This window comes from Streptopelia decaocto, assembly GCF_964273445.1.
Source record: "Streptopelia decaocto genome assembly, chromosome: 15".
NCBI classification, from domain to species: Eukaryota; Metazoa; Chordata; class Aves; order Columbiformes; family Columbidae; genus Streptopelia; species Streptopelia decaocto.
In genome coordinates this window covers 230883-258816 of record NC_138670.1, presented here as the reverse complement: position 1 = coordinate 258816, position 27934 = coordinate 230883, and the positions used below count along the sequence as shown (strand labels likewise).

Here is a 27934-nt window from a genome sequence, read left to right as displayed (position 1 = left end):
CCATTGCAGTGCACAACGGAGTGTTCCTCTGTTAGATCTTATTAGATGCCAGATCTTAACATTTTCCTCAAGCAGATCCAGCACCAAAGTATTTCCAAGTTTTGCACTTCATGGAAGGAGAGAGCTGGGAGCTTGGCAGCGCCCGCGCAGACCGCGCTCAGGGTTCGCCTTCCGCGCTGAAGCGCTCGTCTCTTTCCTCTCTCCATACCAAGCCGCTCTTCCTCTTCTGAAGGAAAAGTGGCTCAGCCCTCAGTTTTTCCTCCTTGAGGACGCTGCAGATGTGCCCTCCACATGCTGCTGCGCGCTCAGCGTTTGTCTCTTGTTGAACCAGGCGAGACAGAAAAGATTTTTCTGAAGATTTTGATGCAACATTTTCCAATAGGGGGAGTGCACAATCTCAATTTCTCAAAGTTTGAGAAGTTAGAAACTGAAGAAAAACTTCTATCATAAAAATGTTATCAGTAGCTAATACATGTGATTCAGCACAGCATGTGCAATGCAGTCCAATTTTAGTTATAGTGGGTGTGTTTAAAGGAAGAGTGGTCTTTTTCAATCTTAAAAAGCAAAAGACCATCTGTGGCTTCCTGGTGCTGTTTACAAACCTTTTTTGCCTGTGCTGTGCTTGTCGGTAGCTGTGTTTATTCACTGCTCAGTCTGTGAATTCAAACACTGAGGCAGCTCCTGACGTGCTTCTTCCAGCGCATCCTTTTGGAGCCTGTTTGGTTGCCATAGAGACCAAATCCAGAGGGCACACACCATTCAAGTAAATGTTCCCTGATTAGCAACTTGTGGCTTGTCCTTTAAATATTTTAATTATCCACGATGCAACTTGAATTGTTGTTGAATGTGTTCAGTCTGTTAATTTCAGCCGTTACAGCAGCTTTAGAGCTGGATTTTGACCATGCAAATAGGAGTGAGGTGGGAGAACTTACTGCTCCTGAGCTTGCAGGAGACTCTCTTCTTCCAGTTTGCCTTGACCCTAGATCCTCAACAGGGTTGATGTCAAGAGGCACTACTGCAAAACGTGACAGCTGAACGTGCTGGTTTAGAGCAGCAAGTGCTGCTGCTGCACGCAGGGGAAGGTGCCTCCTGGTGCGCGGGCAGCACGGGGAGCTGCTCGTTGGAAAGCGCTGGCCCCGCTTGGCGAGCGCTGCATCTCAAGTGTTGTTTTTCCAAATTATAAGCGTATTAGCACTAATGTGACAGAAGTTACTGAACTATGAGGGCTGGACTTAACAAATAAATAAGGCAGGATTTTGCTAATTTGCGTGTGGTCAGTCACTCCTTCCAGTTCCTGTTCAGCAGAGACAGAGGTGAGCTCTCTTTCAGGAGATGGGTGTAGGATGTTGGATTTTGAGCTGATTTATTGTAGTTCACATCAGTAGGGCATATCACACTCCAGACTAGCGCTCACAACCTGATTTGACCTTTCTAACTCCAGTGAGAGTCTCTGACCTTTAGGGAGGAAGGAAACTGGTGTCTGGGCTCCTTTTGCCTCTGCCGCAGGGGAACAGATCATGTCCCTCCCTTGTGTACAAGCTGCTCCTTTGTCTGGCAGTGCAAAGCCCTGGTGAGATCCCACCGGTAGTGCTGCCCCTCTGCCTGCTGGTTTTTGCGTTGCCTGATTCGGTGTCACTTTTCCCCGCGTATGGTGAGCCTTGGCAAAGACTGTTTTGACACACCCGACAGTGACCCGGCCAGGGGAAGAAGCAGTGACAGGACATCCGTCACATACAGGCCCGCAGCCTGAAGAGTTTGATATGGACTCACCTCGACGAGCTTTGAGTTGTGGGCCCATCGCCATTTAATTGGCTGCCAATAGTTTCCCTGAGAAGGGGGAGGCCGGTGCTCGCGCCTGCGAGAGGTGCCAGCGCATCGGCGGCCGGGCTGTGAGCAGGAGGTGCCAGCGCATCGGCGGCCGGGCTGTGAGCAGGAGGTGCCAGCGCATCGGCGGCCGGGCTGTGAGCGGGAGGTGCCAGTGCATCGGCGGCCGGGCTGTGAGCGGGAGGTGCCAGCGCATCGGCAGCGGGAGGTGCCAGTGGATCGGCGGCCGGGCTGTGAGCAGGAGGTGCCAGCGGATCGGCGGCCGGGCTGTGAGCGGGAGGTGCCAGCGGATCGGAGGCCGGGCTGTGAGCGGGAGGTGCCAGCGCATCGGCGGCCGGGCTGTGAGCAGGAGGTGCCAGCGCATCGGCGGCCGGGCTGTGAGCAGGAGGTGCCAGCGCATCGGCGGCCGGGCTGTGAGCGGGAGGTGCCAGCGGATCGGAGGCCGGGCTGTGAGCGGGAGGTGCCAGCGCATCGGCGGCCGGGCTGTGAGCAGGAGGTGCCAGCGCATCGGCGGCCGGGCTGTGAGCGGGAGGTGCCAGCGGATCGGAGGCCGGGCTGTGAGCGGGAGGTGCCAGCGCATCGGCGGCCGGGCTGTGAGCGGGAGGTGCCAGCGGATCGGAGGCCGGGCTGTGAGCAGGAGGTGCCAGCGGATTGGAGGCCGGGCTGTGAGCGGGAGCGGCGCCCTCGCCGGGACGCGGGAGCCGGGCGGCGCTCGGGGCACCGGGCCGGGCGGGCCCACGTCTCCGCAGCAGCGCAGGCACCGGCTGTCTCCAGGGCAGGGCTGCGAATTCCTGCGACCTTGCGTGTGCTTGGCGGTGAGGGCAGTCGTCTCCTGTTCCCAGCAGAGATGATCTGGTGTTCGAGAATGTTCTTTCTTGCCTTTTTCTGGTTTTGGTTAGCAAATGTGCTTTCTCAGCCAGCTGTTGACTTAACTTCTCCAGGCTGGAAGGTCTGAAAGGTCATTCACACTCCTCCAGAACAGTCTCACTTTCTGATTTTACTTTAAATGATTCTTTGGGAGTTTGGAGTTCTGTGATGTCATTTAAAAAAAAATAAAACCTTCATAAGACTGTGCAGATGAAACAAAGTTGTTGTCTTAGCCCACACAGGGTATTATGCAGCCTGGCAGATCCCTTCCTTGTAGCAATAAGAAAAGGATTTGGCATTTAACCTCTGGAAATTAAACCAGTGTGAACTTCAATAGTTCAATCTTATCAGGGCTTTGCTAGAATAACAAATTGTGAAAAAATGTAATCGTGTCTCCAATGTGACCTTGGCAGATCTGCCTCTGTGATGTGGGGATTAGGTAACTCTAAGCAGATGTCTGTTTGTTTTGACAATAATAGTTATGAAATCTCTTTCCCGGTCTGCTCGCGCTGCCCTGGAGCTCGCGAAGGAGCCGCGGCTGCGCGGCGCTCTCGGAACGAGCTGCTCCGTTTGCTGAGCAGTAATTGCTCCTGGAGGTTTGAGCTATCGATCTGTTGGTGGGGGTTCAATTTCAGCGTTAAGACCTGTGTTCATGATTTAATTGGAGTGATTAATAACTCACTCGCGGGCTAGATGGGAATCAATATGTATTTCAAACAGCAAAAGCAGTACATTTTCTCCTATAATGTAGTAGTTGATGGTTTATTATTTGCCCTTGTTTGACTAATTAAAACCATAGGATTGCTTGGTATATGGCAGTTTCTTCTGTTTAAAAGCTTACATCTGGAGGTGAGTGTTTGTGCTTGCTTGCTTTCCCGTTGGGAGGGTTGTCTTTCTAATAGCTTATCCACCGTGTTGCTCGTCTGTCACTCAGATCAGGTGTGCAACGCGCCATTGCACATTACAAAGCAACGCCAGGCGCACCCCTAGTAAGTAACTACAAGGAGCATTAGTAACGTTTTGTGGCCAGGGCAGTAGAGCAGCTCCTTCGCCTCCGGTTTTTAGGCACCCAGCATCTGCTTAGGAGCCGCGCTGGAGAGATTTAACCCTGCGGCATTTGATCCACCATTATAGCCCTAGATTAAAAGCCTGTGTGAAACTTTCAATCTCATTACAACGCCAGCATCCATACTAGGTGCTTTAGCTGCAAATCCAGTTTCAGCTTTGCATTGGAATGTTGCCAGAAGCAGCATTGCTAGGAAAATGTAGTGTGACTTACTTGGGGGGATTTGAATGGTGATCCTTCTTTATGGTCTGGCCCCAATGCTGGTGTTTGGCACCCGTTTTCATTCAGCTCCTGCAGCTTTGGAGTGTCGTCATGCGTACTTACAGCTAACAGGCCTGGATAGAGCATGGAAAGCTCCCAAAGCTCTAGAAATAAAGCATCCCATTAAAGAACCATAAAGCAGCAAATCAGTGTCAAGCCTGTAGCTCTTAATGCTGTTGCTCTCAGTTTCTAGGGGAGGGGGTGCAATCCCTCTGTGCTGCAAGCTTCCACAACAGAGGCTCTTCTCTGGGTAGCTGGCCAAGGAAAACATTTAGCATAGTTGTCTTGAATCTTCTTTTTGATTTGCAGAGTCCCATAAGCTTTCTGGTGGAAGTGCAAATTAACCCTGATGACAATAGACCTTTTTTTATTAACATTAACAGACATCTTGGTATATACATGAACCACAAACCGAAAACAATGATCTGGATGGAAGAGTTTTAATTTTAAATAAATGGTCCTTTAGGAAATCTCTCCTACCAGTCCTGAAGGTACCAGAGTAAATGTGTATTTATCGCGCTTGGGTTTTCAATTGGTTGAGAAGCTGTAGTCGTCCGGAGGGCGTAAGGAGCAGGCTGGAGCGGTGGGCACGGAGCCCCGGAGGCGCTCAGGGCGTCCTGGGGCTGCGTCGCCGGCGCTGGGGACAGCCCCGGACAGGCCCGCGCCGCCCGGCGCCAGCAGCGTGTGCACCCAGCGGGTGCGCTCCGAACGGAGCATCCTGCCGCGGGCAGCGCTTGGCTCGGGAGCCGCTGGCCTTGTGCTGAAGATGTGAGACGCCTTCCTTGTCGTGACACTATGAAAATGACTTGAAGATATTTTAAACTTGGGTGCTTCAGAAAGCAGAAGTCTGGGGGAAAGACACCCTTGGAAGTTAATTCTGAGGACCAAGCTGACAGCTTTTTGCCAGTGTTGCTTTCTTCTAGGTTGAAAAGCTGAAGGCTCGTTACAGCCCCAGCATCCAGCAATCTAGCAGGTTAAATGACTTGGGCAACACAGTTTATTAAAACTGGCAAGTGCTCGCTCCAGTTCTCTTCCTGATAGTCAGGGCTGTCGGGGAGAGTAATTGATAGTGGCAGCTGCTCGGAGGGTGGTTCGGATTGCGGCAAGCCGATTTGACGTGACAGACAGCTCCGTACCAATGAGCGGGGCGACGGGGCCGGATCCGGAGCGCTGTGGGAGGATCTCCGCGCTCACGGCCGCAGTGGAGCCGGGCGCTGGGGACGCGGCCCGGCTGTCCCCGCGCGGGCTCAGAGCCAGGCGGACGGTTCGTGTTTAGGCTCGGCTTACTTTGTGGGAAGAACCGCAGTCGTTTGTGGAAGATCCGTGAGAGGCCCATGTAGGATGTTCTGGGAGCACGGAAGAACAGTTCCTGACGTGAGCTAATGTGAGCAGTTTGCCACTGTCATGATGGAAATTTGGCCTTTGCTTTGCATTAAAGTTAAAAAGGGTTCACATTAAACACCATGGAGCCTTGCAAACAGTGGTTTCACGTGCAAGTCCCAAGCCTTTATGTCTTAAGCTGATTTGCACTAAAATGGGTGGAGGAAACAGGTGCCCCATATGTTGGATAGCTTCTGTGTTGTAGCTCTGCTTGCCTCACCTTTGCAGACCCAGTTAATCGTTTAATGTCTTAGATAGTGCTACCCTCCTGAAATGCAATGAAAAAGCCATCCATATAAAAGCAGAAGCCAGCTGAGGATAAAGAATTAGCACTTAAATATTGATTTTCACTTGTAAGCACTCTGCCAGCATCAGTGCTGTCATTGCCAGTGCAAAATACTTTATTCTCCCTTGAGTTTATATATGTTGCATGTCCACAATCTTTCATGCAGCAATCTAAAAGCTCAATTAAAAAAAAAGAAGTTTGCCGAAGTTCATGGAATACTCTCCTTTAGTTGTTTCTTCGTTTTGACCTACGTCTGTAAAATCACGTTTGTCTGTACACATTCCCCGTGCTGATGGTTCAAAACTCGTCTCTGGGACTCGTCAGGAGCTGCAGCGCTCGCGTCTCGCACGCCTGTCCCTGTCATCCCACGGCGATGCCTCTGAAGCGTTTCCTGCTGAGTCCAAGGTGGAGCGGGGTTCGTCACCGCCCGCCTGGCCGCTGTCTGTTTGCGAGGACGTGCACGGGGTGGATAGATAGGCTGCAGCTGGTGGTTGTTGTGTTTCTTGGGTAATTGCCACTGGTAAAGATGTCATTGATGGATGTAGGAGAGGAATTTCCTTCTCGCATCGCCCCATCACCCTTGCCGTTTGAATAAAACAAGGGAGACTGCAGAAAGACATCTGAATGGCTCCACTTTTTTTTCAAGAGACAAAGGAAAGGCGTGCAGGCAAGATTAGATTATTTTCAGTCACGTTGTACATGTGTTGACAGTCCCTTTCAGCAGCAACCAGCAGCTTGCAAAGAGCAAGAGGCAGGGCTGGAACCGCTGTGGCCCTAAGTACTGTTTGTATAACACAGTGACTGCTTATTGCAGTTCTCAAAGCAGCCTTTACATGTTTAATTCCTTGCACTTGAGCTACTCCTAATCAGCTTGAAAGCAAATTCCTGTAACAGAAAGGTTTAATTTGTGTCTAGGGCTTGCTGTATTGTATTTAGCCTGCAATGGTGTGTAGTTACACGCTGACAAGCATGTCACCCTCTGCAGCCGCGGGGATGGGCAGTGCGTGTTTATTCCAGTCACACATTTTGAATTCACTGAGGTTTCATATTGTATCCATGCTCATGGTCTCTCAGGTTCGGGTAACTCCTCCTGAAAAACACATTTTACAGCAAAATCAACTGTAGTTGACTTTGGGGTTTCCCTTAAGCTTAACTCTTGTTTCTGCCGATTTCCATCAGCAGTAGCTGAAGCTCTCTGTGCTTTTAAGAGGCGTTAAAAGTATTCATCTTTATCTGGTTAAATTGGAATGTGATGTAGCCCACGGCACAGGGAGGCCGAAATTTTGCAACACTCCAAATGACAAATGAGTTGATCAAGGAGGCAAGAACTGCTAATCCCAGGTTGGTTTTGTTTTTCTTGTTAGAGCAGATTCGGTCGTCGTTCATCCCGTGAGACCCAGACGCGTTCCGCTGCCCGCGAGGGGCGGGTGCGATCCCGCCTCCCGCAGCGCCGGGCGTCGCAGACGTCGCGTTTCCTGCGAGGGGACGAGCTGAACTGACGTGCATTCAGGTTTCATTAAGGCTGAATTATTGGAGCTGACTGTCAAGTCTTGGGCAAATTGGCTCAGCCTGGTGTCATTAAGCATGAAAATTACTCTGGGACTTGGTAAAAATAAACACATTTTTGCCTCTAGAACGTTGTGGTGCGGCCTTGTGGGTCTGTGCTTTTGTTGGGGCGGTCGTGCTCAGCTCTCCGCGTCAGTCAGCTCTGAAGGACTAGATTAGGAGCCGAAGTACTGAAGTTTAGGAAAGGATCTCAAAGAAACACGATCCACCTTGCAGAAGAGGGACTATTTGGTTTCTTTCCTCGGGATATTTATGTGGCCAGCAGTCAGCCTGGTCGATCGGAAGGAGCTTGGGCACACAAGAGTGCGGTTCCCTCAGGAGAGGCGTTCAGGGATCCTGCAGAGAAACTGCAGATCAGAGTGGGCAATGTCTCTCGTTGAACTCATTAAAATCAATTTTCTGAGGGATTTCAGGGAAGGTAGTTCAGAGACTTTCATTTGAATGGAAAGTCTTAAACTGGAGATTTTTGTGATAAGTATCACGATAAAGATCTTGTTAAGTACCCAGGAAACCAGGTAATTATAGCCTTCAAAATCCATCATTTCTTTGGTTGCACAGGGAAAACGGTCTCGAAATTGTCAGGTTTCTGGAGACCTCTGGAGTGTGGTTAGCCAGTGACTGGATGCTGGAAACAGATGCTGAACAGGTATAATAAGTGTTGGTGGAAAAGTGTGAAAGGGAAGAAAGCAACCAGGACATGTATGCTGTTCGGTGTCGGTGTGCAGGTCGTGGACCGTTCTCCGTGGAGCTGGCTGAAGCGAAGGGTCTTAAGTCTTTGCTTAGAATTGACTTCTGTGTTCCCTAGAACAGTGAGGTGTATGGATGAGGTGGATTTCCATTCGGGCATCTGCCTTACGTTTGGTCCAAATCTGTTTCACCATAGACTTAAGTGAATCACCTAGAAGTGAGAAAAGCTTCCTTTTCAGAAGGTTTGACTTTCAAACATCAGGCAGGTCGCAGCGCCTGGTGCCCCTGTCATGCTGTCGTTTCTCTCCATGGCTTGTCCTTTGGTCACGTATGGTCCCCTTACCCTCACCCTCCACTGAACCACGCGAAGCAGCTTCTCGCTCGTCCTGCGTGGCAGCCAGGTCACCAAAGTGCCGGGATGTATCCACCGTCCTTGCTGTGTGGTGGCCGAGAAGGCCTGGGGATTTTTCCATCTCCCACATGCCTCTCCATGCTCTCCTGTGAATTCACACCGTATCTTTCCCTTCTCAGTGCTTCTGCTTTTGGTCACTGTGGCTACAAAGGGAGAGAAGATGCTCACACTTGTGCCTGTAGCTTTTCCAGAGAGCTGGGGGAAAGCGTCTGGGTATTTTTATCGTTGTCAAGAATTAAACACAAAACCATTTCAATATTGCAACCTGAGAGATGCAAGTTGGCAGCAGAAGTTACTCACGTACCCCTGGTACTAACTAACACAACCAGGCTGGCTGGTCAGTTCAGCCAGCAAGGGAGTTGAGCTTCTGCTTTGAGAAAATTGCAAATGAGAACTAATGCTGAAACCACAGGGAATCAATAGTTGTACATAAAACTGGTCAAACAGCTGCTTTTAATGCAGGACGTTATCAGTTTGTTTTGGATCTAATTGACTTTTTACTCAACTAACGTTTGTGGTGCCAGTGTGTTTTGAATATACACCATTAGCCTGCATTGCCTGTAATTCCACGATGTGAAGTTTAATGCTGTAGGAGGAGACCTGTTGGATGGCCAGAGCTAATAGGCTCTCAGGAAACCTATGGTCAAGAAGGAAACTCAATTGCTTTTGATGGGCGGCTCCTGAAAAGCAGCGGGATCTAGCGCCGTGGATACTCTTCCTGCAGAGCGCGCCGAGTGGGGCCCCTGCCGTGACTGACCAGTCACAACTTTTCAGTTGTTAGTAAAGAAATCTGAGGAAGATTTACAAACATAGGTAGCATTATAAAAAATAATGGTGCACAAGAGCAATGAGAATTTGATTTTACAAATAAATTCTTTGTGACTCCAAATACCATTGGAACCAAGTCCAGTTATGTCTCAAAACCAGGGCACCTGTGATGCATGAACTTGTATTTGAAAAAGGAATTTTCTGACATGCGAGTTAGCCTTATGTTCGTTGTGAGGAATAATTTAGGACCTCCAGGCATTGTGTCAAACCTGCAAAGATGTATAAGGTGCTGGAAAGTACAGGGCTGACTGTATTTGCCAGCCAAAGCACTGCTGGTTGGAAGTTCTGTTCCTGTTATTTGCAGGTTTGAGACCACAAGCCCTCAGACATCTTCGACTGATAAATATAGTTCATGTGTTTCTATTTGTTCTCTTTTCACATTCTAAATTAACGTGTAGTGGTTGGTTGGTTGGTTGGTTGGTTGGTTGGTTGGTTGGTTGGTTGGTTGGTTGACCGAGGAAGGGAATGGTGTGATGGCGAGAGCGCAGGCCGAGCCAGAGGCAGTGTGGGGAGCTGCTTTTGCCCCACGGAAGAAGGTGCCGTGGCCAGGTGGGCAGTTTCTGTACGGAAGGGGGTGGTGCTGCAGGCTGGGCCAGCGCTGTCCCGCTCACGTCTGCTGCCGGGCGGGGGTGAGACCTCGAAGCTGCGGTCCTGAGGACGCTGGCCTCGCACGGGCTGCGTTCACAGCGCCTGGTACGGCGTCTGCATGGCCAGAATTAGCTCGTGGTGTGTGGGTTTTGTTATTTTGACACCTCCTACATCAGGAACTGGCTCAGCCCTTTGAAGAGATGGGAAGATTTCAAAGGTGGAATCTGTTTGTGAGGATGTTGGGAGCATGTTAAGGAGTGTGGGTAGCATCTCTTGCATGTCTGCAAACCAGCTAAATGCAAACAACCCCCAGCACCTTCTGGTGGATAATAAAACCATGTATCCTGGAAGTCAGATAGAAGTGCTGTGTGTGCACAGCAGGGTGTGTGCATGTGAATCACACGGACAACACTAGTTCTCATAACCCAGGAATAGCTTTTCATGTAACTGCAGATATATGTGCACTCAAGGATACACAGATTATGTTGAAAAGGGATTTACGGTGCGAGTTAATCATGTTCATGTTGGTCCTTTCAGTTGTCATTGACCTTTTGGAAACGGCTTGAACTGAAATAGCTCTCCTTTCCTCTGGTTTTCCTTTCTAGCCTTTTAAACCTTTGGGCTGCTTTGTTTAGTTTATTTTGGAAAAAAATAAACACTTGGCATCATAGAAGGAGTAAGTCCATATGGAATTCTCACTGTCAGTGCATTTTGCAAGGTTGTAGTATTCCTGGTAGTTTTGAAATGCTGTGCATACGGGTGTGTACAATATTCGCAGTGAGCAGGGCTGCAGTTAGTGCTCTCTGCACTTCTCACTGGATTTTTCAAGCCTTCTCTGTTCTGTTCTTCCACGCGAGTGTGTGGCCGGGGCATGGCGGTGTCACTGCAGAGGGGACCCAGCCCCTGCCGCAGGAGCGGCCCCGGGAGCCTCCCCCTGGAAGCCAGGTGGGGTATCATTAGTGATCAGTGCTTGGGTCACAGTGTGTTGTAGCTGGAGTGGAGCCTAAACACAGTGTAGATTACCTTGAAAGAACATTGAGAAAATGAAATGTCTTAATGATCAGGCTTGTGTTCATGAGTTCGTTATCAGCCTTAAAAATTACATAGAGCAGGAAATACTGTAGCAGCAACTTGAGACACATTCACACTCCTGTTGTACTGTAGACTCACAGAACCCCAGAGTGTCAGGGGTTGAAGGGCCTGGAAAGCTCATCCAGTGCAATCCCCCCGGAGCAGGAACAGCCAGCTGAGGGTACACAGGAAGGTGTCCAGGGGGTTGGAATGTCTGCAGAGAAGGAGACTCCACAACCCCCCTGGGCAGCCTGGGCCAGTGTTCAGAAGTCACAAAGCTCTGTTCTTTGTAGTGTGCATTCATTTAATGAGAGCTAAGTCTTTTACGTGCTAACAAGTCCTGTAGACTGGCCAGTCAAGGACAGACAGACAAACACATACCCATCTTGTAGCAGCAGTGCTCCCACGATGCTCCCGCGAGCTGAAACATGAGTTGTTTTTTCTCAGGCATGTGTTCTGCCAAGCAGAGATGCAAACGCAGGCCTTTCAGCATGCGCTTTGTTCTTTTTCTCGTTCCTCCATAAGGTCCCACCTTGAATGACAAGCCAGAAGCGAAAGCAGCCAATGTCCCAAAGGTGTCTGGGCTAGAGCGGAGCAGGGAGCTGAGCACCGACGTGCCCTTCGCCCTGCCCATCCCCAGCCCCCAGCCGGTAGCTGCCGTTGTGACTTCTACTTCCTCAGCGCCCACGTCAAGCGCCAGAGCAAGCCCACTCCTGAAGAAGGAGCCAGTGATCTCAGCACCAGCACCACCAAGGCTCACGCCTCAGCCGCAGCCTCGGCCGCAGTCGCAGCCTCAGCCTCGGCCGCAGTCGCAGCCTCAGTTAATACCTGAGCTTCGCACGCAGCCTCCGAGTCACATCCCTCCGCCTCTCAATTACCAGGTGCATCACCAGGTGGCCCACAACGGACTCAATAATATCAGGTATGGGAAATGGACGCTTGTGTCATCCTGATGCTGCTGCCGGGACAAAACTTGTTTCAAAAGGGGTAGGAATTGCTGGGAGGTGAGACTCTTACTGTCTGTGTAAGATGCTTCATGTTTTGGTTATTGGAGTTTTTGTGCTGACCTCCCAGGATGGAGTTTCCAGCCATGGTGGGTAGCTGCGTTTGGAACATGGTGATAAATGTTCCCCTCTGGGAGAAAGGCGTGTGTAACTGTGGGGTAAAGTTCTTTTAGCTCTACTTTCTGGGGAGTTTTGCACTGTTTTGTCTGGGCCAGCCAGTTCTTGCCTTAGAAATTTAAGGTGGTTGGAGTTTGAGAAATTCCTTTGTTTCATATTCAGTAAAACTTCAATTGAAGTAGAAGGTTATCACAGTTTTGTTGGTTCACCAGCATCAGAAGGGGGATTTCTGTATCAAAAAATGCTGTGTCCCTTAGAACATGTGGGCTGAGAACTCTGCTCGGTCTGACATGGTCAGGTGTGGCAGGAGGCTTAGTGTCGCTGTTTAAATTGCCTCCATCCAATAAGCAGGATAGATGAAAATGGTACAGAAAAAGAGGTTCTGGAGAGAAGAGTTTAGCCAGTCAACTGGAACTTGTATAATCTTTTTGCTGGTACAGAAAACATGCCCTACCTCCCAAACTACAATTAAGCTTGTTAAACAAGATTAGAAGACTGATTTAAAACATAATACCTGGCTGCATAAGGGTCAAAATATGAATACAGAGAGCCGCCATTAATGTGTGTTTCGTGGTATCCTGCATACTTCAGCTCTCTTGTGATTTTACCCTGCAAAGCCACCACAGTATAAATGATCAATAACATTTCAAACTATTCAAGCTATCTCGAAGATTTAGATTACAAGAAATACTGGTATTGTGGGAATTACTCTAAATAATAACTGCAGCAATGTTGCCTTTCACCTCACAAAACTTAGATCACTTGCAGTGGAGTAATAATAATAGAAAAATATTTGAAATACAGGGTTATTATGAGAATAATTTATTAACATGGCAGGAGTTTGCAGGATTGTGTGAATATAACTACACAGCACACAGCAGATACAACTTGGTCCCCAAGTCACTCACACTGCGCAACTCTCTGCACCCAGAGTAAAAAAAAGAAGGAATTAAGGAATTGTGTTGTGTGGTCACGAGGACAGACACGGCCTAAATAAACGTGCAGAACCCTCTGCCCCGTGGGCTCCATCCGCGTCTCACGGGCAGCTCTGAGGACTGTGGGCTGCTCAGCCACCGGAGGAGCGTCACTCCGGAGCGCCCCCGCCCACCCTGCCCCGGTGGAGAAGTTCATTGAGATTCATTACTGTCTCCGGTGTCATTAAGAAAAAACAAAAACATAAGCCTGGGGAGATCAGTGTTACATAGTCGTGTTGTTTCTGGTAGCACATTTCTTGCACTGTTTCAGTCTTGTATTGTAATGCGCGCTGTCTCTGTCTCTCTCCCCTCTTCCCCATCTTTCTCTCTCCGCAGCCGGAGCAGCAGTGCTAGCAGTGCAACGAGCATCAGCCTCCCGAAACACCTCTCTCCCCAGATTCCTCCACACCATTCCTCCGGCCCAGCTCTGCCCCTCTCCATCTCTAATCTTGCTACCTCGCACTTCTCTCTCAGATCGCAGACCCAACACCAGCACCATCCGGCCATGTTTGCCACCCCACCCACGCTGCCACCTCCACCAGCGTTACCTACCAACAGCCTCGTGATACCAGGTCACCCTGCGGGTAGGTTCCCTTCTTCTTCCGGGGCTGATCTGTCCTGCATGCGCTGGAGGGTGTTGAAAGACGGGCTGGCTGGTGGGAGGTGACGTACAGTGACGTGGACCCCTCTGTGGGCAGCGCGCTCTGGAGCTGTGAGGGTGCTCGAGAAACTGGTAGGAGACCTGGACGTGCTTTACCAGGTGAGAGATTGTAGAAGGAGCACTGTAGCTTCCTACAGAAGTCTATGAAACAAATTTTTCTGGAAAAAAGTCTTTTCAGGGCATGAGTTCTCAAGTGTGGCGTTCCACAGTCATCAGACATTTTTTTGGTCAGCAAAGGGCTGATGTACAAATTGCCATTCTCCACTTCTTTCTCCCCACTCAAATGAAAGCTGCCAGTGTTAGAACTGACATGAAGAAGCTGTTCCTAGTTGTCCCAGAGGGCTGCGCTAACTGAGAACTAAGCAGCCCCCCCATCTGTCCGCGCTCCGATCCTTGGGCGAGCAGCCCGTCCTGGGCAGAGCGGGACCCGCTGCCGCGGCAGCACAGGCTCCCGTGTCCGTAGCCGCTTGGCCTTCCTGTGCAAGGCAGAGACGGCTCAGCGGACAAGCTCTGCTGTTCAGCTCTCACCGTCTTTGCATCTTTTTAAAAGGTTTCCTTTGTTCACCCCGGACCCCATTCTGTTGCCACTTCTGCCCTAACCGCCCTGTATATAGCCTATCCATTAGCCTACAGCTGTCCCTGGAAGAGACCCTGGCAGCTGGAGACTTCCCTGCAACATTCACTTGCTGGGGCCTCCTTTTGATCTGGCATTTGACTCCACATATAACTCAGCAGGGATTAAACAGGACAAGCTTTTTGCAAAAAAACGTGCCCTCTGTTTCCTGTGAAGCCGCTTAAAGGAATAAGGAGAGGTCAGATTTGCTGCAGAAAAATCTCATGAACTTGCGTCCCGTTTTTTTCTTCCAGGAGCTAAATAATGTCCCAATATTTATAACTGTTTCTTTAAATGAAAGAACAATGTGAATTGGTCCAAAGTGAGCTCTCAAATGATGATAGACAAAAGTGTTGTGGGTTCCCAGCCAGAAGCAGGACCACATAGGCCCAAGCCGCCAGCTTTCACAGGCCCTGGCACCATCTAGAATTTCAACCACATGGCTGGAGAGATGTTGGCAGCGCTGTGGGAGACCTATTCATTGCTTCCCCTGTTCGAGGCAAAGGACTACTGTGATGGAGGCTTTGAAAGCATTGCGAGAGGAAATAGCAATGTGCTCACTAAAAGCATGGTATTGCAGTCACTGGAAGCGAGTATGTTTTCACCATTAAATTCAGGAGGTGCAAGACCAAGTGGCCTATTCACATTCAACAGCTTGCCAGGAAATGGTAAGAGTCTTGCTCCTACTAAAAGGATTTCTCCTGCAATTTAAGCAGGAGAAGCCTAAGTTAGTGGAGGGAAAGGTCTGGGTGTCTAACCCTGCAGACAGTGAAATGCCTCTTGTCTGCATTATATGAAATGCCTGCAAGCTGGCACATCATAAAATCGATACAGAGCGCTGCATAGCCAGGAGCTTCTGTTGTCATTCACATGAAAGTTTCTTAAAAGCAAACAATATTGCTGAGCGCCCTGAAGAGCTGGGATCCAACTGCCGCCAGCAGCACCATGGCTGCTGTGCTGTTCGAGTGCATGTGTGCTCTCAGTAATAGCCACCAGCTTAGAAAAGCCATCAAAGAGGGTATGGCCCTTTGAAGTCTTCTTTTTGTCGTCTTCTTTTCCCCCTGCTTCAAAGGAGAATGCGCTCTTTCTTTAGATTTACTTTGGCAAAATTATCACTATTACCAAGAAGAGAAGCAGAGCTCAGAGCTCCTGCATTCACTGATGGTACAAATTAAGGTCTCTGAATAACAAGAATGCACTTCTGGTGACTTTTCTTCCCTTTGAAACCCTAAAGCTTATACAAGTAACTTAGGAGCAACCCTTGTGGGGGCTGTTGCCCTCTACTCAAGGGCACCAAGCCTGGCCCTGATGTAGGATACGCAGAGGAAAGAGCGATCTCCGTGTCTTCTCTTCTGAACGTGAGGGTACCTAGCAACATCGGCAGGATTGAGCTTTTTCTGCCATCCCCACCTCCGGTGTGCACACAGAGCAGCAGTGTTTGGGCATTCAAAGGGCTGCTCAGTTACTCTGCTCCTGGTTGTGTTTTTACACGGCCAGACCCACGGGACGAGCCGTCACTGGTAGGCACAGGAACTCAGTTCCTGTCCTGACGTTGCCCAGAGCCCCTCACAGAACTGGGTTATTTCTCAGCAGCCCCATCCGTGCTCTCAAGCAGCCTCTCCGAGGGCCACACCGCTTCTCCAAATGTCTCCAGGCCTTTTTTGTCCTGAGAAAGGCCAAAGCTGTGGAACGGGGCTACGGGCTGGAGCCAGCTGCAAATCTAGCAGTCTGGCCTCAAGTCTCTTAAAGAAATTGGATATCAGAGCACTCATAACTGCCAACTCGCTTTTATCTCTCCCTCCAGAAAAGTGGATTATCTTGATGCTAACAGAAGGATTCAGTTTCTTTGAGCCATGCCAGACTTAAATGCGGAAACACACACACACATATGAAATCATACTCATATTCTCTAAAGAGGTTAGGTTTTGGACCTGAGTGCTTTCAGCCTAGTGGTTTTTTTCTTGTTTGCTTGCTCCAAGTAGAACCCATTATGGATTTTTTTTTTCCAGTGCCTTAGGCTTTGGTATCACAAGCATATGCAGTTTCTGCTTTTGTATTAATTATTATAAAGATTGTAGCAGTATGCAGGACCTGCTCTTAGCAGTACGTTTATTACTGGAAAGCAAATTACTTAGGCACCCAAAATTTGCTTTCAGAAGTGACTTTCAATATGATGTAAGAGGTAATAGAGACTCTTAAATTCCCCATCAGAGTGCCTGTTTTTAAAGATCTTAACCATGTCGCTTCAGAAAGTGATTGATTTAGACATTTCCAATGTCACTCTAAAAAATTTAAGTAAAAGAAATGCCTGCAGAACATGAAATAAAACTTTAGAGCACACGTCTTCTTTTGCCCCTTTATATTCAGTGCTGTAGTTTAAAAGGAGTGTTACACTAAAAAAGTTCATGTGAGTTCAGTAGCAAATGGGTCAGTCAGGAATAGCGTGTGTCATCCACAGCTGATGACAGTGGTTCTCAGCTCACAAAACATCTAACAGGTTGGGTCAAAGCACAGATGGATTTAACTGAAAACAGCAGACTTTTATGGGGAAGTGGACATTTGTCCTTAATGACCTCAGTCACATCATTTCTAAAGTGCTGGTGTCTTCCACTGCCCTAAACCACATTCAGATCTGTGCTAGTTGGTTCTCATAGAGCAAAATGCTGAGAAGATGCCATGTGTCATATGGTGAAACAATTTATTCTCTGTAGCCACTGCAGCCTTCATGAGGTCGTGAACCAGTTCAGTGTCTCTGCTCTCACCCGTATTTTCTCATAGGAGAAAACCCTGGAGGCAGGGAAAACAATGCCAGTCATATCTTGTTAGAAATTAGGGAAGGACTGCTTAGTATTGAAGATCTAAAAAACCAAACCAAAACAAACAAGCAAAAACGTTATTTGCAGAGAAGGCTTCGGTTTGTAGGGTGGATGTTCTTGGTCACTGTGTGCATGTCCTGGGGCTGAGAAGGCAGGGATGGCACAGGGATCTGTTGAGAAATGGCCGTCTGAGCAGGTAGTTTCCAGCCACCCAGATCCATGGTTATCTCATTGCATTGTAGATCTTGTCAAAAATATATGCCTTAAGTATGTATATGTTAGAGTGTAACGCAACATGTTAGGCCCAACGTCCATTTTCAGTGTATGTGTATGCAAAGCTCCAGAGGAAACAGGTGGGTATGACTCATTCTAAAGCGAGCCCTTGTCCTCGAGGGTGCTCCCCAGCATCTTGCTGGTGCGGGAAGGTCCTGCCACCATGCCGCGAGACCAGCCCACCTGCGAGGCTGGCTCCGGAGATGCCTCGGTGCCCTGTCCGCCAGGTGCCCTGTCCGCCAGGTGCCCTGTCCGCCAGGTGCTGTGTCCGCCAGGTGCCCTGTCCGCCAGGTGCCGTGTCCGCCAGGTGCCGTGTCCGCCAGGTGCCCTGTCCGCCAGGTGCCCTGTCCGCCAGGTGTCCTGTCCGCCAGGTGCCGTGTCCGCCAGGTGCCCTGTCCGCCAGGTGCCCTGTCCACCAGGTGCCCTGTCCGCCAGGTGCCCTGTCCGCCAGGTGCCCTGTCCGCCAGGTGCCGTGTCCGCCAGGTGCCCTGTCCGCCAGGTGCCGTGTCCGCCAGGTGCCCTGTCCACCAGGTGCCCTGTCCGCCAGGTGTCCTGTCCACCAGGTGCCCTGTCCGCCAGGTGTCCTGTCCGCCAGGTGCCCTGTCCACCAGGTGCCCTGTCCGCCAGGTGCCCTGTCCACCAGGTGCCCTGTCCGCCAGGTGCCGTGTCCGCCAGGTGTCCTGTCCGCCAGGTGCCGTGTCCGCCAGGTGCCCTGTCCGCCAGGTGCCGTGTCCGCCAGGTGTCCTGTCCGCCAGGTGCCCTGTCCGCCAGGTGCCGTGTCCGCCAGGTGCCCTGTCCACCAGGTGCCCTGTCCACCAGGTGCCCTGTCCGCCAGGTGCCGTGTCCGCCAGGTGCCGGGGAGCTGGAGCGTCCGGTGGGAGCAGCGCGGGGGGGCGGGGCCGCGGGCGGGGGGCGCGGGCGGATGTTGCTGACGCCCCCATGATGTTTTCTGCTGTGATGACTCATGGTGTTCTCTCTTGTCTTTAGATACCAGCCTGTTGATATCATTCAACCAACCAATCATGTATTGCCAGCCTCATTCGGGGATTCTGATTGGTACTTTGTCACAGGCATCTCTCTTACCTCCACCAATGAGTCCTCACGTAGAAAACCACCACAGCATGACCTGCAGAAACAGGGAATGCCAGGTGAATATTGACTCTTTCTCCTCCGTCTTTGTGGTACTCACAGGCCCACGGGCCTCTGTGTCTTTTTTTTTTCTCTCTCTCTCTCCTCTAGATCACGAACTGCTCAGGCAAGAGCTGAACAACCGGTTTTTGGTTCAGAGTTCGGACCGGGCCGCTGCCTCACTTGGCCCGGTGCCGCTGCTGAGAGCGGAGTTTCACCAGCACCAACACACGCATCAGCACCAACACACCCACCAGCACACATTCACTCCTTTTCCATCCAGCTTGCCCCAGACGCCGCTCATGCCGCCCTCTGCACCTCCTATGGTGCGTACCCCAGCCCAAAATGTGAGGATAAGTAGAGCATCTCTGGTCAAAAAGCTTAACCCGCTCCTGTCAAACAAAACGCAGCCCTCTTTATTTCAGCCAGGCGTGCTGTCCCTGCCCCTCAACGAGGCCTGGAGAGATGGGCCGGCACCCCGAAGGGACCCCTTTCCATCCAGAGCTTCCACACCAACGCTCCAGGTCCCCCCATGAGCGGATACTGCACCAATGAGACAAGCCCAAAGGCTCTTCAGCGTCCCTTTTTGTGTGTCCTGCTGTGTATTTCGATTCCCTTCCCCAGAGCCAGGTGCCACGACGCCAAAACACACCCACAAGGACACCACGAGATCGGTGGCCTCCAGTACCAAACGCAGCCCCACAACTGTTAGTTGTGGTGCAGACCGTGCTCATTTACCAGAGCTCTCACCGTAGTGCAGCATCTCATCTGATAGGAGTTTTGTCCCTCTTGCTCCAAGTTCCCTAATCTATATCAATTTTGGCATTTATTATTTGTTTACATCAACAAGCACTAATTTGTGTGTGGCTGGTTCTTGTGGGAGAGATCCTTCTGGCTGTGTAATAAGCGTTAATGTTTTGCCATTGAATTTGCTTGTAACACAATGGGGCCTTTACTGCAGCTGTTACAAAATTCTTACAGATCTGCTACAAAGGGATTTTGTCAGTACTTGAAAATGCACTCTCTCCCCATTTCTGGCAATTGCTTTCTGAGACTGAAAAAGCAAGATTCAGCTTTTTTCCCCCCTCTCAGTTTCACACTGTGTCCAAAATGTGGAAACAGCCCTCCTGTGCTAAGGCTAGCAAAAGCCAAGAGTAACAGCAAAAGCTGCATTTGGGGAGACCTACCAAGAACGCAAGGAGCATAATGTTTCTCACTTTTCTTTCCCACTGCTGACTGCTCGATGACGTTCTTGGGTTGCAATCTGCTTAGCAGCAAACCAGTTAAAAGTAATATCATCCACTCAAAATCCAGCCCCAGGTGTTTGCTCAATATATTCATGTGTAAACACCTTCCCCTCTTTTCTTGGTCTGTGTAAAACAGCCTTGAAGCTTTTCTCAGAAACCTCCTGTGTTGTTTAAGAATACTGATACCTGATCCTGTGAATGGCTCCCTCCCCTGCCCCCCATGCCCGTTGATCTCAGCCTTCATAGCAAAAACAGCTTGCAAGGCCCTTTAGTTATATTTTGCTCACATCTTCTTATATTCCACTAGATCAGGTCTGCTAATCCCAACACTAGAGAAGAGTGTTGAAATTTACAGCTGCATGTGTTTGGTAATTTGTGGTATTTACACTGGAGGGGACATGGCTCCAGTAATAACTGTAATTAATGAAATTACAAATCTACTCTCTTGCACATAGAGGAGTGTGAAACAGCAGCTGACTTGCCAAATAAGCATCTTTTCCTGGGGTCCTACAGCTCCCTTCCCTGCCTCCTTCCCTTTTCCCTCCTCCCCAGCAGAATGTACATGCTGTTCAAAAATGCAATGTATAGATGCTTTGGTTTTTCTTCCAAGGAGCTACAGGACAAATGGTCGTAAAAGTAAATATGGGGCAGACTACACACATGGAGGTGTTAAAACCTCATGCTGGAAACAGGAGAGGCTAATAATCAGCTTTTCTCTGGGGCGCCAGCTCTTTTTCAGGGGAGGGAGAATGTATAGAGTTTTGTGCACCTAAAGCAATTAAGCCCTTTTCCAAATGATTTTGGCACTTGCAGGAACCCAGAAAACAGGGAGTTGATATTGGTTGCGCCACAGTAGACATTGGGGCCTAATGGAAAACATTCCCTACCTTCTGGTCTGTGATCGAGTCAGTGCCCCAGGGGCAGAGCCCAGATCTAGACCTGGAGCTGAACTCGCCCACTCTCTGCGCTGCCCGCACCAGGACTGCTCCCGTGGAGGAGCCTCCTGACGCGGAGCCTGCGAGCGGGGCCGGCGCCTTGCTGTCTCCATTGGCCTTGGGCAGTCAGTCAGCTCCCAGGATGGAAAAACCAGCCAGTTCTGCTCTGTGAAATGCTGTACAAACAGGCCATGATTCTTTGTGTTAATCCTGATGTGTCCACTACTGCTGAAACCACACTCACCTGTTGCCTTTTTTTTCTCTTTTCTTTCCAGTTTGACAAGTACGCTCCCAAATTAGACAACCCTTACTTTCGACATTCCAACGTGAGTGCTTACCTTTCTAGGTGGTGTCTTTGTTAATGATTTTGCTTGCACTTTTGCTTGTTTTCAGTTGATTGGTAGTGTTTTAATTCATTCATTCCTAAAGCTCTTTTTCCATCTTGATTATTTTTTTTAGGTACAAAATTTTCTTTGGGCTTTTTTTTGTTTAATCTTTGTCTACTGCACTGTTGCTGCTGCGGCTCTGTGTTGCTGTGCCCGGGATGGCAGGGAATGCGCAGACATTGGTCACTGCGGTACCTCTGCAGCTGGAGCTTCTCGCCTGCAGCAGCCCAGAGTGCATGGCCCTTTCACAACATTTTGCTCAGGTCACAGGAGTAAGTCAGAGTGGTGGTTTCTTCCTGATGCTCCCCACTGCTCCAAAGCACAAAAACTACATGTTTTGGGACTTGTAAAACTGGTATATGTGCTCAGGAGAGACCTAAGCAAAACTTTACACAACTACAAGGTGATGTGCATGTTGCCTGTGGTTAGTGTGTAACGCAGCATCTTGTGGTTCTTTTTTGCTTTGAAAATTAAAGCAGGTCACATTTCAAAACAATCCATTTGTTTGCTACTGCAAAAAAATGCAAAGTTAACCAAAAGTGAACATAAAACTCAAATGAGTCTGATTCCTTTAAAAATGGTGAATGCTCTATGCTTCCTGCAATAGTCCACAAATGTTCAAGGCACACTTGTTCAACACCATCTAGAATATTAATCAGATGAGTGTGTTTTTCAAGTTTTGGCTTTGCTCTTGGAAATTTTGAAAGTAAATTCAGCGTGTATGTTCACTGTGGCACTCATTGAACACAGCACCATTTTTGTGTGTACCAGGCTTGGCACATACCTCCATTATTGTTCAAGTTGTCCTGTGACATAAGCATCTCTTTTTCTTTTGTAGTTCTTTCCAACCTATCCTCCAGCAATGCCTGGAATGCCACCCATGCTTCCACATTCAGGTCCCTTTGGGTCACTTCAGGGAGCATTTCAACCGAAGGTACAAACTACTTCTTCTGAAGGCTTTGTTCTTTTGCTGGGCGAGAGCTGTGTTCAGAGTCATGTCTCTGAGGATTTTATAGCACATGATATAACCAGCACAAGTGCAGCCCAGGGTTGGAAGCGATCATCCCACAGATCTGTGAGCATCCTCTGCACAAAGCAGCCAGCGCTTTAGCAGAAGTTTCCACTTGGCCCTACAGATCGTTCCTTGGAATAGGATATAGTGGCTCACTTGGGAGGTCAACTGCAACTAGAGGAGAAGCATACAGTCAAATGCATTACTTGTTTGAAATATTCACAGCTGATAGTAGACCAGTGAGTCCCAAATAATTTTATAAATGTAACGGTCTGAGATTGCAAAAGATAAACTGTGTTTGTTCCCAGAAGAAAATGAGAAATTGACTCTACAAGTGTGGGAACAGTAGGGAGAGACTGCTGTGGATGAGTAGAGCAATTTGAAGGACCTGAATGTTTGTCCCCGGCTCCAACACTGTCTGACCTTGGGCAAGTCGCTTAAACCTTCTGTTCCTCAGCGTCCTCATCTGTAAAGTTATCTTGCAGTGGGTTTTATAAGGGTTGATTAATGCCTGCAAGCTTCTTTGAGATAGCGTGTTTGAAAGGTGCGCTGCAACTGTAACGTATCGTTACAACTAGGGCTGATTGGCGTTTGGAAATGTTGCCATGATATCCACCATTTTGGATGAATTCTGTGGTGTGCTCTGTTTTTTTTTTTCCTCCTAGACTTGTTCTTTTTATTGACTATTTTTCAATGTACAGAAAGCTGCAGTAAATCTATATAGCATTTGTTTGAAAGTGGAGCGTTGACTCAATTCGTAAGGTGACGTGTCCTTACCTACTGTGATTCTAGAGGTTCCTTATCTCGAAGTGCGTTTCGGTGGCGCTCTGCTGTGTTAGAGGCGGGACGGAGCAGCGCTGCGGCCGGGCCCCTCCTGCCGGCGTGCGGACGGTCGTTTCCACACCGTACCGAGCGGGTCTGCCGTTGTGCTTCCCTCCGCAGTCTCACCGACTTCACTGGAAGTCAGTAACTAGCAACTGCCCACAAATAAGGCGCCTCGCAACCTTCCCATTTAACTTAAATTTTTTAGTTGAAGCTGAAGTATTTCCTCAGTGCCCATCAAATCCTTTACACTATTTTTTGTTCTCTAGATACGTTACAAATAGCAAAGTCTCTAAAATGGCTTTTTTTCGACAAGATTTGTGTGTGTAGTGGCTACAGGCGGAGAAGAGGAGCGGTTGATCGTAGGGAGCAAGACAGACAGAGCACAGCTGTCCCTCCAGGGCGTTTGTCCGCCAGTGCTGATCGTTGCTGTTCGTGCGAGGGATGCGGGGGGATCCCAGCAGGCCCCAGCCTGCCAGGGCGCGAACTCGACTGCCCAGGAGAAGGAGCTCTGCAGATAAGGCGGAATTGAAAAATTTCGCTAATGTGAGGATAGGGGTCAGTTTTGCCATAAGGCTCCTGTTAACAAGGAGCTTCTGATACACCGATAGCATGCTCTTCTGGTTTCCACCTTCGTTACAGAGCTTTATAGGTACCGTCCCACTGTAAAATACCATTAGACCAAAGAGAAGCAGTTACATAGCAAGAAAGAAGAAGCGAGCAGAGACCTTTTACGTTTTTAAACAGTTCCTAGGCCTGTATTATAACTAGCTTTTAATTCACTTTAATGATAGATACTTAGAAATTTGCTACCTTGAGTTGAAGCAGCACAAGGTCACACTCTAGTTCCGTGGTTAGTTGCTACCATCACTTGATCTCTGAACAGTGTTGTATTTACCTGCAATCTAACATCTTAAAAAGAAAAAAAGAGGGATAGGTGGAAAAATGGATCTGCTGCTTTGGCCCGTTGTTTTCCAGTTTTCTAGAGGAGCCGAAGCTGAACTGCTGGGCAGAGCCACTCTAGTCATCATTACTGCATTGTTTTTCCATGCTCTCTGCCTCCCGAGCTGTTTGACTAAAGCCTTCATCATCACTGCAGACCCAATGATTTGGTTTTGGCACACTGAATCCCGCACTTCTTGCTTTCTGAAGCAGAGGTCTTGGTTTTGTTTTCCCCTTCCCATCTCAGTTGCCTACAGCTGTGCATGTAAATCCACTGCACATAAATCCAGGCTGACTGTAACTTCTCAGTGAGTTTCCCAAAGGCAATTTCTCACAAGCTAAGAACTTGAAAAGGTCAGAAGTATTCAGTTTGCTTTGCTGGAGGAAGCATTCACATCTTTCTCCAGGGGATAAAGGGACAGGATGACACCATGCTATTAACATGTTGTGATCTTAAAGCTCTTGCCTGTATGATAGTTGTAACTTACTTGCCACCTTCTATCTACCTCAGTTGTCAGACGGGCCCTGAGAGCACAGATCTGCCTGGCGAGTCCATTGGCTTACCTACACACACATACAAGAATTCTCTTTTTCATGAGTCTGGAAGTTATGGAGCCTTAGACAAATTAAAACCCATCTTTCCTCCCACACCCATGGTTTTATTTATTCCTCATACAGTTTGACTGTTTGAAATCTACTGTAATTTGACCTAAAATGTGGGTGAAATAGTCTCTTGGGGAATGAGGTTTAACCCCTCTGCACTCAGCTGCGTGGAGGCACCAGGTGCAGTTGCTCTGGGAGCGGGAGATGGATGGATGGAAGCCAGTGTGAAGACGAACGAGTTCTTGGGGATCATCTAGGACAGGGCAACAGGTGGGATCCGGAGGAGGAACAGGGATTCGTTCAATGAGGTGTTTAATTCTTGATGGAAAATGATGGGACAAACAATGCAAAGCTATAAAAGACCCACAAGCACCATCTAAGGTTTCTTATTTTGCCTTGTCGAAGCAAATAGATGGGCCGTTGCCATTTCAGCCGTTGTGTTACCTAGCCCCAGTCGGCGAGGGGCTGTGGTCCAACAGCTGGAATATGGGACCAAGATGCTTGAGTTGTTCTGTTCCTGACTGCAATACTGGCTGCTGCCTGAAACATGGAGGGAATCAGTCCAGCTCTCGCATTCTCTCTCCTCCTGCCTGCCTGTTTTGTCTAAAGAATAAGCCTGGGGGCTGGGGACTGTCTCTTCCCATCCACTCGCATACTGCATAGCACAATGGGGTTTTGATTTCAGTGGGGCTTAGGGACGCTGCTGTAATACTGGTACTGCTGCTAAATAATAATAGATGACATGGTGGTTAAATGCTGTTGGCTGTCAGTAAGAGATAACAGTTAGTACTAATGTAGCAATATGCGTGTTCAAAGCACAGTACAAACATGGACTAATTAATGCCATTAACATCAGATAGAGATGTTAAATGTACCGCTGGTGTGATACAGTATTATTCATGCTCTGTGCTTGTCTTTCAGACTTCAAACCCTATTGATGTAGCAGGTAGACCAGGCACAGTCCACCATACGCTGCTGCAGAAGACTCCAGGGGTAGGCAACAATCTATGACCTTCCTATCTGGTTTTACAGTAAACACAGTGATTCCTAAAAAAATTAAAAAGAGCAACTGGTGAGCCAGTTGGCCCTTGAGACTCTGAATATACATTCAGGACGGACAGAATTTTCTTTTTCTGGTGAGATAACAATAGCCTCCACCAGTCATGAATACAAAAGGATGTATTGACTTCTTTAAACAAAGTCAGAGGAAAGTGGGGCAGGAAACCCCTTCAAGGCCTTTCCTCTAAGCGTTGCTTGGAGAGTAGTTTTGTGCGCTCCATTTCAGAATAATTATAGGGTTCGGAAAAGCACTAGATGTGTTCAGTTGCTGGCATGAAACTGCTTTGTTTATCTTGAAATTCTGCTGAGTGTGGTGCAAAGAATGAAAAAGAAGTTTTGAGCCTCTCCTAAGTCTTTTAGGTTTCCTGTGTCACAGGGGACTTCTCTGGAACATTGCTTTCTAAATGCTTTTACTTGTCCAGAGGAAGGAAGTTCCCCACCTTTCTGTATATTGGCCAGTTTTAGAAAGACTGATTGTTTTATTCTGCTTTTTCCATAGGTGTCAGACCCTTACAGGCCTCCAGTGAGAGTAAGTAAGGTTTGTGGGGGATTTTATTTTTATATATATATACATGTATATATATATATATATACACACACACTCTCTTCAAATATTGTGCATATGTTTTTGAAATGTAGCATGTCCAGTAGAAAATTTCATGTTTGTCCTTTATTTAAAGGAAAATGTCATAGTTAGCTCTTTGCTGCTCTGATTAATAATGTTTAGGTTGAATCCCAACCTTATTTTGCATCCATTTATGAGCAGTAGTAGTTCACAGTATGAAGTAAGGGTCACAGAAATAAACTGCTGTGAGCATGGACAGACATTCACCAGTGACCAGATTCATGGTGGCTTAGGTCAATGTGTTTTATTTGTGCTTCTGATTATCCACCAAAATACTGAGTCCTGCAGCTCTGCTGAAGAACATGGTTTGTTCAGCTGTGGCACTGCTCGTCCCTGGTGACTGTCCGTACCCTTTTCCTCCCCAAATGCAAGTAGCCATAATAACCACGCATGACGTAGCCTGCAGTGCAGCAGGGATGGATGAGCAGGGCTCTTTCCAGAAGCAGAACTGTTAAACTATTAGTTGCTTTCTCGTAAGCATGGCATACTGCTCTTTGCTGCCATCTGTTTTGATTTATGAAGGGGAGGTGCAACGAGGAAAGAACAAGGCAGGGATCTCGGGTCTCCATGAGATGATGAAGATACACCACATCCCACAGTCTTCCTGTTTGTTTCCTTCTAATTTAAACATCATCTGCTGCAGTATAGAAAAAAATGTTGATCACCCGTTGTGCCATTTTAGTTATCAGCCTTTCTCATTGCTTAGCCGCCTGTTTGGCAGTAAGGGAAATGAAATGTTCTATCTGATGTAGGTTGCTAACATATAAATTAATCTAATTTCTTGTGCTTTCCATTGCAGAAGCCCGGGAAGTGGTGTGCGGTTCATGTACAAATCGCCTGGCAGATCTACCATCACCAGCAAAAGATAAAGGTAATTCAGACAGTTTCTGGAACAAAGCCAAGTCTTTTGGCTTACAGATTACATTTTAGTGAGTAATGAGCAGGAAGCCGTTACCATTGGTGATTCTCAGGCTTGCCTGTATTGATTAACTAAAACACTTTGAATCCTTTAACATTTACTGTAGCAACCGTAAAGTTTATTTGAGGGCAAAGGATTTGTGATGAAGGGTGGCAAAATGAGCAGGAGTTACTAAGTGCACAGCCAGAAAGAGAAGAAGAAAGGGAGGGGGAGAGTAATTTTGTCCCAAATCCATTTTTGTTACAAAGCATATGCATTTAATGTCATTTCCCATCTGTACTAGTGCCTCCTGTGGAATATGGATTAATATCCCGTTCATAATGAAATGACCAATACAGTGAGAAAGCATTACAAAATATAGAGCAGCCAAGTAGATCGAGTTACTGTGTTAGAGGTTGTTGGGCTTTCTGCACTGCAGTGATGATGGGCAGAAGGAGGGGGTTTAAAACTCAAAAGGTAACAAGACGTAGGTGCACCGGGTGCTCCGACAGGCTCCAGGCTCCCTGTGGCAGGCACAGGAGTTGCTGATAATGGGACTGGTGGAGCGTTGTATTTTTTCATAGCTCCTGCTGTAGTTTTTTTGTCCCATTAATGAAGACTATTCAGTGTTTAAGCAGCTACACGGTACTCAGTGCCTCTACAAGTGGTGTACGTCCTTTTCTTTAAAAGGAAATGTATCATCTTTAAGCTGTTTAGATTCAAATGACTCAGGTGCAGTTCTGACCATGCTCAGTTGAACAGGGAAAGGATAAAAATAACGTCTGGAGAAGCCTCATGGTTTTCTTTATCCTTTGCCCCTTGTCTGTGTACTGAGCTATAGTAGCTGAAGGAAGGGCATAGTTTAGAAACATCTCTGTCTTTCCAAACCGGAGCAGCAAAACAGACAAGTCCATCACCCAGCTCTCAAGACGTGGGCAGCTTTACACCTGCGGAATACTTTTTGTCAGGCTGAGGACGCTGCC

At 48.3% G+C, this 27934-nt stretch overlaps 1 protein-coding gene across 17 annotated transcripts in view; it reads left to right on the top strand.

Annotated features, from left to right (window-relative positions):
* Positions 1-27934, top strand: part of FBRSL1 (fibrosin like 1) — a 476831-nt gene that overhangs the window by 437603 nt on the left and 11294 nt on the right. For 8 of the 17 annotated variants that reach the window (XM_082066493.1, XM_082066491.1, XM_082066503.1 and 5 more), the window contains 8 exons: positions 11362-11758; positions 13268-13515; positions 18534-18769; positions 20880-20930; positions 21829-21924; positions 25291-25362; positions 25928-25966; positions 26853-26924. In XM_082066493.1, the coding sequence (XP_081922619.1) occupies positions 11362-11758; positions 13268-13515; positions 18534-18769; positions 20880-20930; positions 21829-21924; positions 25291-25362; positions 25928-25966; positions 26853-26924 (1211 nt within the window). Of the gene's footprint in view, positions 1-11361; positions 11759-13267; positions 13516-18281; positions 18770-20879; positions 20931-21828; positions 21925-25290; positions 25363-25927; positions 25967-26852; positions 26925-27934 lie in introns of all 17 variants that reach the window. The other 9 variants (XM_082066495.1, XM_082066501.1, XM_082066498.1 and 6 more) reach the window with 8 other exon arrangements.